At 46.0% G+C, this 12,491-nt stretch overlaps 2 protein-coding genes across 2 annotated transcripts in view; one reads left to right on the forward strand and one right to left on the reverse strand.

The window, feature by feature from the left end:
* The window catches only part of GCN1 (GCN1 activator of EIF2AK4), a 71,874-nt gene extending 70,790 nt beyond the window's left edge, over positions 1-1,084 (forward strand). Inside the window, exon 58 of the mRNA XM_087880511.1 lies at positions 818-1,084. Within this exon, the coding sequence (XP_087736637.1) occupies positions 818-943 (126 nt within the window). The 3' untranslated portion in view covers positions 944-1,084. The remainder of the gene's footprint in view (positions 1-817) is intronic.
* A 1,598-nt stretch (positions 1,085-2,682) lies between these two features.
* Positions 2,683-12,491, reverse strand: part of CCDC60 (coiled-coil domain containing 60) — a 58,247-nt gene continuing 48,438 nt past the window's right edge. Inside the window, exons 9-16 of the mRNA XM_087880546.1 lie at positions 11,167-11,254; positions 10,188-10,235; positions 8,294-8,374; positions 7,642-7,731; positions 6,621-6,731; positions 5,948-6,079; positions 4,460-4,649; positions 2,683-3,266 (exon numbers count right to left, since the gene is read on the reverse strand). Of these exons, the coding sequence (XP_087736672.1) occupies positions 3,162-3,266; positions 4,460-4,649; positions 5,948-6,079; positions 6,621-6,731; positions 7,642-7,731; positions 8,294-8,374; positions 10,188-10,235; positions 11,167-11,254 (845 nt within the window). The 3' untranslated portion in view covers positions 2,683-3,161. The remainder of the gene's footprint in view (positions 3,267-4,459; positions 4,650-5,947; positions 6,080-6,620; positions 6,732-7,641; positions 7,732-8,293; positions 8,375-10,187; positions 10,236-11,166; positions 11,255-12,491) is intronic.

Raw genomic sequence — 12,491 nt, forward strand, 5'->3', positions numbered from 1 at the left:
AAGCCAGCTGGGTGACTTTGGGCCGATAACCAGGAGACGGTGAGTTCTAGACCTGCATTAAGCATGGAAGCGGGCTGGGTGACTTTGGGCCAATCGCCAGGAGACGATGAGTTCTAGTCCTGCATTAAGCATGGAAGCGGGCTGGGTGACTTTGGGCCGATAACCAGGTGACGGTGAGTTCTAGTCCCGCTTTAGTCATGGAAGCTACCTGGGTGACCTTGGGTCAATCACCAGGTGATGGTGAGTTCTAGTCCCGCCTTAGGCATGAAAGCAGGCTCGGTTATTTTGGGCCGATAACCAGGTGACGGTGAGTTCTAGTCCTGCCTTAGGCATGGAAGCTAGCTGGGTGACTTTGGGCCAATCACCAGGAGACGGTGAGTTCTAGTCCTGCATTAGGCATGGAAGCGGGCTGGGTGACTTTGGGCCAATCACCAGGAGATGGTGAGTTCTAGTCCCGCCTTAGGCATGGAAGAAGCGGGCTGAGTGATTTTGGGCCAATCACCAGGTGACGGTGAGTTCTAGTACTACCTCATGCATGAAAGCTGGCTGGGTGACTTTGGGCCAAAACAGTCACTCTCAATCAACGCACCTCAGGGTGGAAAATAGGAGAAAGCAGTCTTAGTTAACCTTGAGTTATTGAGTTATTTATAAAAATAATAAAAGCGGGATATAAATAAATAAATTGAAATCATGAGAAGGGCCAAGGTGGTGGATTGGGACCCGGAAATAGGGCCGTGAGGTGGGAAAGGGCCACCTTTTATAGCTTTTATGAAAGCCCCCCCTTTTTATTTTTCTCCGAACTTCGGTTTTCTCTCAGTCCGTCTCCAAGATCCTTGACGCTGCCAGCTTGGAGCTGCTGAACGAGAGCTGCCGGCGATCCCTGAAGAAACTGGCCAACCAAGCCGACTCGGTGGAACAGATCGACGACACCATCCTGACGTGAGAAGCAAGGTGGCCCTTGGGACCCCCTCGCCACGTCAGCGTTGCAAAGTCTCCAAGCCGACGAAAATGTTTTCATTTTTGAAAATGCTAATTGTGACAGGAGCCGGTTAAGGGGAGCTTAAAAAAAAAAAAAAAGAGGGGATTGGAAGACTATTTTAATTATATATATATATATATATATATATATATATATATATATATATATATATATATATATATATATATAATTAAATAGCCTTAATTATTCTGCGAGTTTAAACAAGAAAATTTGGCCTGCCTACCCCTCCTTTTTTTTTTTTTTTTTGGAAATACGTTCTAAAGCAATCTTGTAGTGAGTTAGTGGCGAATTCGCCCCTCCCTCTACGTGGAAGGGAGGCGTTTCCACTCGGGTTAAGCGGGAAGGAATTTCTTTTTTTCTTCTTTTGCCGAAAGCAAGTTCGTTCAATTGGTTTGATGTGGGCTGTGAAGGTTTTTGCAAATCAGACCCATTTAAGGAGCCCGAGAAATTGCAGAAAGGGGGGGGGGATATGCAAAAGAGTTGTTTGGATGGCGATTTAATAAAAAGCTTTCAACTGAAATGTCATTATTGGTGCACACACCCTCGTGCGTATGAAAGCCAAAAAAAAAACCCCAAAAAACGGTTGGTTTGCTGGAGTTTAATAAAGGGACTGACTTTCGGGAATTCAGGAATACAAGGTCTAAACCACCATGGGATTGATTCATGCAATACCTTAAGCCCGTGATGGTGAACCTAGGAGTGGGGAGCTTGGGGAGGGCGAAAACAGCCTTCCCCATCCCCCCGAAGGCCAGAAACGGCCTGTTTGCCAACTTCTAATGGGATCGTAAGGCCCATTTTTTGCTCTTCCCCAGCCTCCAGAGCCTTTCTAGGTGCCTGGGGAGGGTGAAAACGGCCTTCCCCACCCACCCACCCACCCCGGAGGCTGGAAATGGCCTGTTTGCCATCTTCCGGTCCCACCAGAAGGCCGTTTTTGCCCTCCCCAGACTCCTTGAAAGGCTCTGGAGGCTGCGGAGAGCAAAAAACGGGCCTTACGGTCTCACCGGAAGTTGGCAAGCGAGCCATTTCTGGCCTCCAGAGAGCCTCTGTGGTGGGGTGGAGAAGGCTGTTTTCATCCTCCCCAGACTCCTAGAGAGGCTCTGGAGCCTGGGGAGAGAGAAAACCATGCCATTGTGTGCCAGGAGCAGGGGGGGGAGGGGAATGTTTCACGCATGCGCGGGGCGTATAGAATTATGGGTTTTGCCCCCGGCACACGATGGCAAAAAGGTTAGCCATCACTGCCTTAAGCCAATGTTTCTGAACCCTTGGCAATTTTTAAGAGAGATGGACTTTAACTGCCGTAACCCGAGAGGATACGATAGCACGGTAAGTCAGAGGTCTCCAAACTTTGCAATTCTAAGCCTTGCGGACTTCCAACTCCCAGAATTCCTCGTCAGCTCTAACCCTAATCCATGCTGGCTAGGGAATTCTGGGAGTTCAAGCCCCACCGGTCTTAAATGTTACCAAGGTTCAGGAACACTACCTCAAGTCATCGACTGAGGTCAACACAACATTCGCCCAACACGGTTGATTCAAGTCGTTTCCCCAGGTTACCGTAATCCTCGGGGACTCGAACAGATTTGGGTTGGGGGGTTTTCTTTTTTTGCACAACCTAGTTGGATTTGTTTTGCAGCTGGCAGAAATAAATAAATAAATAAATAAATAAATGGCTTTCAGAGATTGTGCAGTGCTTAAAATAGGGATTTTTTTTTTATCCATCCAAATTAAATACAGAACCAGAAACAATCATAACAAGTCAAAAGAGTCGGAACCGATGAAGTTTTGTTCAGTAGAAGCAGCTGATCACCTCAGGAAAGGGATCTGCTGTCCCACAGACCAGATCTGGGCCAACTCTCTGCGTAACAGTATTTTTCCCCTTACATAAACGTCAAATTCAACGCGACAAGAAAAACATTTTTAAAAAAAACCCAGAACAACAACATTCTAAGGTGAAGATGGCTTGGAGTTGATCAATTCTCTCTTGTGTTTGAACCTGCAACCAAAAAAGGGATCAAAACACACTATTTGAGAATGAGCATTTTTTCTAAGTCTTCCAGTTGGATCCTTTCGGCATCCACCGGAATGTGATCTCTTGGGGATCCCCTCCCCGCAACGACCCTTCTTCCACGAAGGGGATCTCCTGTTCGAGCCGGGAGCGTCGGGATCACAGAGGAGGGGCGCTGTGCACGCGTTTGGGGAAGGGCACCCGAGCTTGCAACCACTGCTTGTAGTCGTCTTCGGGCATATCCACGATATATTCGCGCAGGAACTGTGACGGGAAAAATATATATATATATATATATGCAAGAATTTGATCATCACGTGTTGGTCCTGCTATATTTATTTCATTGATCTTTTGCGTACCTGGTGTTCTGATCCAGCTCCCCAAACATGACAATGATTCCTTTATTAGGAGCGACGGCAGCCCCGGTAAAAAGTTTCTCTCTCACCGCAGGCTAACAAATCTGTCCGGCCGGGAGATGAATAGTTGCTGCCACATCTATTCATCTCCGCCCCCTGCCTTTTATCCCCAGAGCTTTGCTAGCAGCGGTGGCTCTTCCATCCCAAGGACCGGCCCATTGATTTCCACTGCTCTCCTCTCCTTCTGCCTTCTGTGCATCTGCGCGTCAGGCACTGGACCCAGCTGTTCCTCCTCCTCCTCATCAGCCACTTCCAGACCTGGCGGCTGTTGACTCTCCACCTGAGGGCTGACGGACAGCCCAGGCTCCACCTCTGTCTCTCTCTGCCAGCTCCATTCCCTCTTCCACCCTCGGTGTTCTCAGATTGCCTTGATGCGGGAGGAGGAGGAGGATTGCCTGACTCCCACGTCTCCTCCTCCTCTGATTCGGCTGCTGGAGGGGCCGGTGGCCAACAGATGGGCTGTAAACCCCCCCAATCTTACGACAACCAGAATCATGGGTCTATATTTGTTTGGGGTGTCATTGCAACAAACCGAGTCTTTTTCCTTGCACTGACGGTCTTGCCGTGTCCTCCCACAGCGCCGGGCGCAAACAACCAGACCGATGGGGTAGAACTCAAACTAGCTACTTTATTGTTCTCTGCCTGTAATATAGGAATCTTTCCCCCGACTGGCAAGCTTGCCCCTGGGAAAGACCAGATAACGGAAAAACAAGAGTCGGAAGGGACCTTGGAGGTCTTCTAGCCGGACCCCCTGCTCGAGCAGGAAACCCGATACCATTTCAGACAAATGGTTGTCGTATGTATGAACCCGTTGCCAAGCATCTGTATTTTTTGACCACCTGATCATAGGGACGGTATAAAGGTTGTAACTGGAAAATGGTCCTAGGTCACTTGTAACTGAATGGTCACTCAATGAACTGCTGTAAGTCGAGGACTACCTGTTGAATTCATCCCTTTAAAAAAAATTGCATGAAGGGGATTTCAGGAAACAGCTTTTTAAAGACCGGAGCCGCTGACTTCCTTCCCACACACATCCCTCACCTCCACAGCTGCGCAGATGTCCGGAGAGCAAATTTCCCAGATCCGAAGTTCTCCCAAGACCTTCAAAAAAGTAGGAGGCCGGATGCGTAAGTCCGGATTCCGGGCAAACCTTTCCAGCTTTTTGAGGACTTTCTGGGTACGGCGGTCTCTCCTGATGTCATCGGGAATCCTTTCCAGCAAAGTGGAAAACCTTGGGAAAAAAAGAGACAATCCTAAACGAGAGAAAAACAGCCTGACCCACTCGTAAATAGCTACGAGTAAACCACTTTATTGTCTACCACCTATGCTGCAAGAATCTTCCTAGATGGCTTGCCTTCCCCTGGGAATGACCAGATAATGATTCATACATTTCGAGGGCCAGTTTATGTTGCTTGTGACTTACACAAGGATTCCAAGCTAGAGCCTGGTTTGACTCCTCCTTCCAGTCTGTCTGGCAGTTTTCCCAATGTTGGCATGCAAGTGATAATAATCAAGACTGTTCTAGGGCAGCGGTCACCAACTGGTGGTCCATGGTGGTCTGTGAGAAAATTTTGGTGGTCCGCAGAAAAGTTATTTGCATTTTTTATCTTGCACTAAATCAGGGGTCCTCAAACTACGGCCCCTGGGCCGGATATGTGCAATGAACGTTTGTGTTGCTGCAGAGAGTCTCCCCCTTCGGGGTCTTTTTGTGTGGGTCGGAGGGGGGCAGAAATTCCAACTTCAGCCTCCTGGTGTGGGGTTTTGGGCGAAGGCTGGAGGGAAGTGCCACTGGTGGCGAAGAGCCGGAGGGTCTCGTTCCAGTGGGACTGCATCATGGCTTGGAACTGGCTGACCATCTCAGCCCGCTGAGCCTCCAGGCGCCGGTACCTGGCCTTGCATTCCCGCAGGTCTTCCCTCTGCTTGGAAAGCCTATGCTCCTAGTCCTCAGTGAGGTGCTTCTGCTGAGCCTCCTTCTCGGTCAGATCCAATTTGAACTGAGCTGTCTTGCCAACTCTTCCTCGTGGTGGCTGCTTAGCTCCAACCACTGCTTCCTGTTGGGGCCCTAAGGAGTCCAGGTGGGGAGGCAGAGAGTTGGCCACGCCCACCCAGTCACATGACCACCTAGCCACACCCACCCCGCCGGTCATTAGGCAGATCGTGTTAGTGGCCCGCGGCATTTAAAATTATGAATTTAGTGGTCCCTGAGGTCCGAAAGGTTGGTGACTCCTGTTCTAGGGGAAGGACCCTCCTCTCTTCCTGATCCTCCCAGTAACTATTACAATTCCACAAAGCCCACAAGATGTTTGGAATTAAAATGGATAAAATCTCCTGAATTTAGGATGACGAAAACTTCTTGTGCTTCCCAAGGCACAACATATCCAACTAAGGAACTTGGGTTTGTTTGTTTTCAATTGCGATGAAGGGGGTTTAGGACGCCAGGACCACATTCTGGGTTTCCCTTTGCAGAATTACGCAACCCCAAAAGTCCAGCTCGGCCCTCTTTCCCCCCCACCCCACCTCCTTTCTCACCAGTTTTCCGATTCTGCATCCTGTTCGGGCTCTTTGCCCACCACGGACTGTTTCATTCGCTCAAGATCTTTCCGGAAGCGGGTCAGATAGTTCAGACACAGGAACTTCTGAATGTTCTTCTCCTCTCGTCTCCTGTCAAATGAGTAGGCGGGTTTGACACAAACATCAACATCCGAAGCAGTCTCTTACGGCTTACGGCATCTATAAGTGGCCTGTAAGTTTAACATAAACCAGCCTTTCCCGTCTGGCCTTTTGCCACTTGGTATATACAAAATATACAAAAGTATGAAGGCTATTGCTTAACGCATTGTAAGCCGCCCTGAGTCTCCGGAGAAGGGCGGCATATATAAATCGAACCAATAAATAAATTTTGAGTTCTTTTTGACTGATTCTGGGTGGACTTCTTATAACTCCTGCGATATCTCTGAATACATCTGAATTTCTCTTCTGAATTTTTCTGCAATACGTCTGCATTTTCTTCTTTTGTCTTTACTCCATGCTGGCTTATAGCATTGGTTATCGAGTGGGGGTTTCGTTGGCCTGGCCTGACCTGCAAACCAGGTTCCTCCCCAGCCTCCTCGCTGCCCGACTCTGCTGCCAGCTCCGCAGGCTGCTGGCGGACCACAACACGTGGCTTTGCAACTTGGAAGGAACGCCGAAGGGCTCAACCTACCTCTCCAGGATGTCGAGTTGGTCGTGCAGCCGGAAGGCGTTTTCCTGGGACACGTCAAAAAACAATTCTTTCATCTCGTGGCACAGTTGCTGCTTCCTTCTAATGAAAGAGCTGTGGGGGGGAAAGACACAATAGAAAGAAATAGAAATAGAAATAGAAATAGAAGAAATAGAAATAGAAATAGAAATAGAAAGGAATGGAATGGGAGTAGAGTAGAGTAGAGTAGAGTAGAGTAGAGTAGAGTAGAGTAGAGTAGAGTAGAATAGAATAGAATAGAATAGAATAGAATAGAATAGAATAGAATAGAATAGAATAGAATAGAATAGAATAGAACAGAACAGAACAGAACAGAACAGAACAGAATAGAATTAGGGATAGAGTAGAGTAGAGTAGAGTAGAGTAGAGTAGAGTAGAGTAGAGTAGAGTAGAGTGGAGTAGAAATAAGGAATAGAACAGAACGGAACAGAACGGAACAGAACAGAACAGAATAGAATTAGGGATAGAGTAGAGTGGAGTGGAGTGGAGTGGAGTGGAGTGGAGTGGAGTGGAGTAGAAATAAGGAATAGAACAGAACAGAACGGAACAACAGAACAGAATAGAATTAGGGATAGAGTAGAGTAGAGTAGAGTAGAGTAGAGTAGAGTAGAAATAAGGAACAGAACAGAACAACAGAAAATATGGAATGGAATGGAATGGAATGGAATGGAATGGAATGGAATATAGAATAGAATAGAATAGAATAGAATAGAATAGAATAGAATAGAATAGAATAGAATTAGCAATAGCAATAGCAATAGCAATAGCAATAGCAAAAGCACAGTGCTTTACAGCCCTCTCTAAGCGGTTTACAGACTCAGCCTATTGACCCCAACGATCAGGGTCCTCGTTTTACCAACCTCGGAAGGCTGGAAGACTGAGTCAACCTTGAGTCAATCACGATCGAACTCCTGGCGGTGGGCATAATCAGCCTGCAAATACTGCATTCTAACCACCGCGTTCCCATTGGCATCTGTATTCCTACCTTTCAGGACTGCAAAGCTCGGTTGTTTTGTCATCTTCCATAAATGTTGCGGTCGTGGTTTTGTCTTCTCGGACAGTCACGGCCAACGAACTACAAGGAAACAGAGACCACGGGTGGGGGGGGGGAGAAATCAACAGGGCAGGTAAGAAAACCTCACCCTAAACCTCGGCCTTTTTCTATGTCTGTAATGACATCCTCGAAGGGACGCAGTGGCTCAGTGGCTAAGACGCTGAGCTTGTCGATCGAAGGGTCGGCAGTTCAGCGGTTCGAATCCCTAGCGCCGCGTAACGGGGTGAGCTCCCGTGACTTGTCCCAGCTTCTGCCAGCCTAGCAGTTCGAAAGCAGGTAAAAAATGCCAGTAGAAAAATAGGGACCCCCTTTGGTGGGAAGGGAACAGCGTTTCCGTGCGCCTTTGGCGTTGAGTCATGCCAGCCACATGACCACGGAGACGTCTTCGGACAGCGCTGGCTCTTCGGCTTTGAAACGGAGATGCGCACCGCCCCCTAGAGTCGGGAACGACTAGCACATACATGCGAGGGGAACCTTTACCTTTAATAAAATCCTTCCAAATTCTGGACTATGAAACAGAACCAGCAGAGTGAAGAAGAATTTAGACTGACTTTCCCTCTCTTACTTGTGACTCCCGACTCACCTCTTTCTCTTGGCCTCCACTCCGCTTCCTTCTTTGTGTATTCCTGTGCTGGTTTTATCTTCCTTCGAAGAGGTCGCCGAGCTGAAAAAAGACCAGATTATCCTTCAGCCCTTTATTATTCTAGAACAGGGGTGTCCCACCTTGGCATCTTTGAGGCTTGGGGGACTTCAACTCCCAGAATTCCCCAGCCAGCATGGAAAAACCTTGAAACCCATTGTACATATCGACTTACGACTGTTGATTTTTTAAAAATTGATTTTCTATTAAATACATTTCTTAGTGCTTAATAAACATCGTGTTGTCTGGATATTTAGCTTGCAGCACAAATTTACATTCTTAAATCTCCACCCCTTTTTTCCAACCATTGGTAAAATAAAGTCCGTGTTTGATAATATATCTACATCTTCTTTCTGTTTAATTTTCAGGATCGATCTAGCCATTTCTGCACAATCTAGTATCTTCCTGACTATCTCTTCATCTCGCGGTATAGCTTCATTCTCCAGTATTGTGCGAATATAATCCTTGCTGCTCAGTGGTGAGATCCAATCGGTGTAACAACCGACTCTCCCTAGGGGGAGAGCCTTCTCAGTGGGGGCAACTAAGATCTGGAACGAGCTCCCCCCGGAGATACGGAGGATCCCGGATCTGCGCACCTTCCATCGCGCGCTTAAGACTTTTTTATTTCATCAAGCTGGCCTGGCCTAAATCTTCTCCCCTTTTTAAATGTAAATTTTAATTTGTTTTTAAATTATGGGGTATTTTAAATTTGTTCAGCCAAATTATTTAATTCGTTTTTATTCTATTTTAAATTTTTGTATTTATGTGTTTTATCCTGTGGCTGTTCACCGCCCTGAGTCCTTCGGGAGTAGGGCGGTATAGAAATTTAATAAAATAAAATAAATAAATAAATAGAATACACGCTTCACGCCTGCGCAGTACGTTTGAAAACAGCTCTAAAACTTACCTTCTACGGCAGCCCCTGTAAGTAAAACAGCTGAGGGGCGGCAATCCGCTCTGCCGCACCTATCAGCTGGGCTTCAAACAAAGGAAATATAGCTTGGTATAGCGCAGGGGGGTGGGGGGTGAGCGGGCGAGCCCAGCTGATCATTGGAGCGAACTAGTTCGCTCTCAGCTGATCGTTGAAGCTACCGGTACACCTGAACCGATACGAACCGGCTGAATCCCACCTCTGTTCTGCTGTTAAGACATGTAATATTAAATACATACTTTCCTTATCAATTTTTTTCTGATATTATACCTAATACAAACAGTTCAGGTTTAAAATCTGCATGTTTCCCTATCATCTTTTCTAGCCACCTGTGTATCTTTGCCCAATTTTTTATTTTTTTTTTGCTTTGACACACTTCCATCACATATGATAAAATGTGCCCATTTTTTGGTTACATTTCCAACATGTATTTTTAAACATTTTAGCCAGCCTAGCAGGTGACTTACGACCGTAACTGAGTCCCAAAATTACTGCTGCTAAGAGAGACAGCTCTCAAGTGAGTTTGGCTCTGTTTTACGACTTTTCTGGCCATTGTGGTTAAGTGAATGACCGCAGTTGTTAAATTAGCCACACGGTTACTAACTGAAATTTGGCTTCCCCCATTGACTTCATCGGAAAGTCGCCAAAACAGAATCACATGACCCCGGGGGAAGCTGCAACCGTCATAAGTACGAGTCGGTTGACAAGAGTCTGAATTTTGATCGTGGGGATGCTGCAACGGTTGTAAGTGTGGGGAAAAAAAGATTGTAAGTCCCTTTTTTCAGTGCCGTCATAACTTTGAACGGCCACTAAATGAACGGTCATAAGTTGAGGACTACCTGTAATGAAGAACAGACCTTCAGGGGTTTGCATGCAGTCAATGGGAAGAGAATGATTGTGGCTTACCTCTTGCCTCGTTGTCCAAACGATATTTCGCTGTCGAACATTTCTAGACTAAAAAATAAGAAGGAGAACTTGAATGTTGTGGCCTGTCAGAGAGAGAGAGAGAGAGAGACAGAGAGAGACAGACAGAGAGAGAGAGAGAGAGAGAGAGAGAATGAAGATCCTTCATTCAGAAGACCAACTATGCCACCATTTGACCCACTTGGGGTGGTATCATTGAACTGAGGGTTTTTCAAGTCTAGGATTGAACAACTAGGTGTCAGCACGTCAAGATGCATTTATCCTAGTGCTGACATAAGAAGGAGAACGCAGGCATCTGCAACGGGACGGTTGCCTTTCACCTACTTATTTCCTCTGGAGATAATGTCCCCTAGGAGATGGATGGGAGAGGGGAAATTCTTTGAATTGGAGCAGTAGATTAGGGGTGAATGATTGGGAAGATGGCCAATGAATGCAGAGGAGTGGGGGAAGGAAGAGGAGGGGTTTTGGGGCAGCACGTCAGTGCCGGCTGCAACAAGTCGGTGTAAAAGGTGCTTAATAAAATGGAAATTTGTTTCAAAAAAGACTTTGTTTGCGATGCAATTTATTTGAAGACAGCCTGAAAACCTGACACTAGGATTAAGTCGGGAACGACTAGCACATATGTGCGAGGGGAACCTTTACCTTTACCAGCAATCTCACAGCCCTGGCCTATGGCAGCAGGAGTGAAGGAGGCTGAACTCCTTCTTTCCTCCCACCTTTCCTTTTTAAATCCTGTCTTTTTAGATTTCAATTTAAAACTGGTCAGATTTTTGTTTTGTTTTTTAAAAAAAAAAAGCTATCCAAACGACGCTGGGAGCCTTTCCGGCTAATAGACGACCAAACTAATTTAACAAATGACTTTTGTAAAATGCAAACAAAGGCAATTGGATGCGCTCTTTTAAATTAGAGACAGGCACACTCTTCCCCACCCACCCCCAAAAGGCCAATCCTCCCAACTTACTAATGCGGTTTTGTACTCCAAAACATGTTCTCCTTGCTAAAATTCTTAGCCACGTCTTCGTGTATCATCCGAAGTAAGGTCTGTAGGTCTGTGGATGGAAGAAAGAAAGAAAGAAAGAAAGAAAGAAAGAAAGAAAGAAAGAAAGAAAGAAAGAAAGAAAGAAAGAAAGAAAGAAAGAAAGAAAGAAAGAAAGAAAGACAAAACGAAGCGGAATTAAATCCCAGGAGACTCGCCTCTTCAGAGTTGGCAGCGAAAAACATTGGATGACCCAAGATGTGAAAAGGAAGAGCCTCAAAGGTGGACCAAACACACCAGCTCAGATTCATAAATCTCATTTGGCAAGTATATAATCTTGAAGAGACCAACTTATATTCATTGCGAAAATGTCACGAAACGTCTTATTTATTCTTTTTTTTAGAACGTGCATCTTTTCGGAAAGTACAGAGCAGCCCTCACCCATAACTAAAAGCTGATTGACTTTCGTTCTTTCCCTTTCTTTCTTCCTTTCCTTCCTTTTTCTTTCTTTTCTTTCTTTTTCCTTCCTCCCTTTTTCTTCCTACCTTCCTTTTTCTACCTACCTTCCTTTCTCTTTCTTTCTTTCCTTTCTTCCTTTCTCTTCCTTCCTTCATTTCTCTTTCTTTCCTTCCTTCCTTCATTTCTCTTTCTTTCCTTCCTTCCCTTTCCTTCCTTCATTTTTCTTTCTTTCCTTCCTTCCCTTTCCTTCCTTCATTCCTTCCTTCCTTCCTTCCTTCCTTCCTTCCTTCCTTCTTTCTTTCTTTCGATGTATCATATAATCATAAGGCTGGAAGGAACCTCAGAGGTCTTCTAGTCCAACCCCCTGCGCAAGCAGGAGAACCTATACTATTCCTACTACCATGAGGACCCAGATTGTTGGGGGCAATATGCTGACTCTTAGTGAGGGCTGTAAAAGCACTACGAAGCAATATAGAAGTGCTATTGCTATTCCAGACACAGTCCAATCTCTTCTCCAGTGATGGAACAATCACAACTCCTGGTGGCAAGTTGTTCCACTGATTCATTCTTCTCACTGTCAGGAAGTTTCTCCTTCGTTCTAGGTTGCTTCTCTCCTTGATTACTTTCCACCCGTTGCTTCTTGTCCTGCCTTCTGGTGCTTTGGAGAAGAGCTTGACTCCCTCTTCTTTGGGGCAGCCCCTGAGATATTGGAAGATATCTGTTCCAATAACTGTTTTTAAATTTTGTATTTATGGGTTTTTATCTTGTGGCTGTTCACCGCCCTGAGTCCTTCGGGAGTAGGACGGTATATAACTAAACTAAACTAAACTAAACTAAACTAAACTAAACTA

The sequence above is a fragment of the Pantherophis guttatus genome, chromosome 17, assembly GCF_059756535.1.
Source record: "Pantherophis guttatus breed Tessera chromosome 17, ASM5975653v1, whole genome shotgun sequence".
Lineage (NCBI taxonomy): Eukaryota > Metazoa > Chordata > Lepidosauria > Squamata > Colubridae > Pantherophis > Pantherophis guttatus.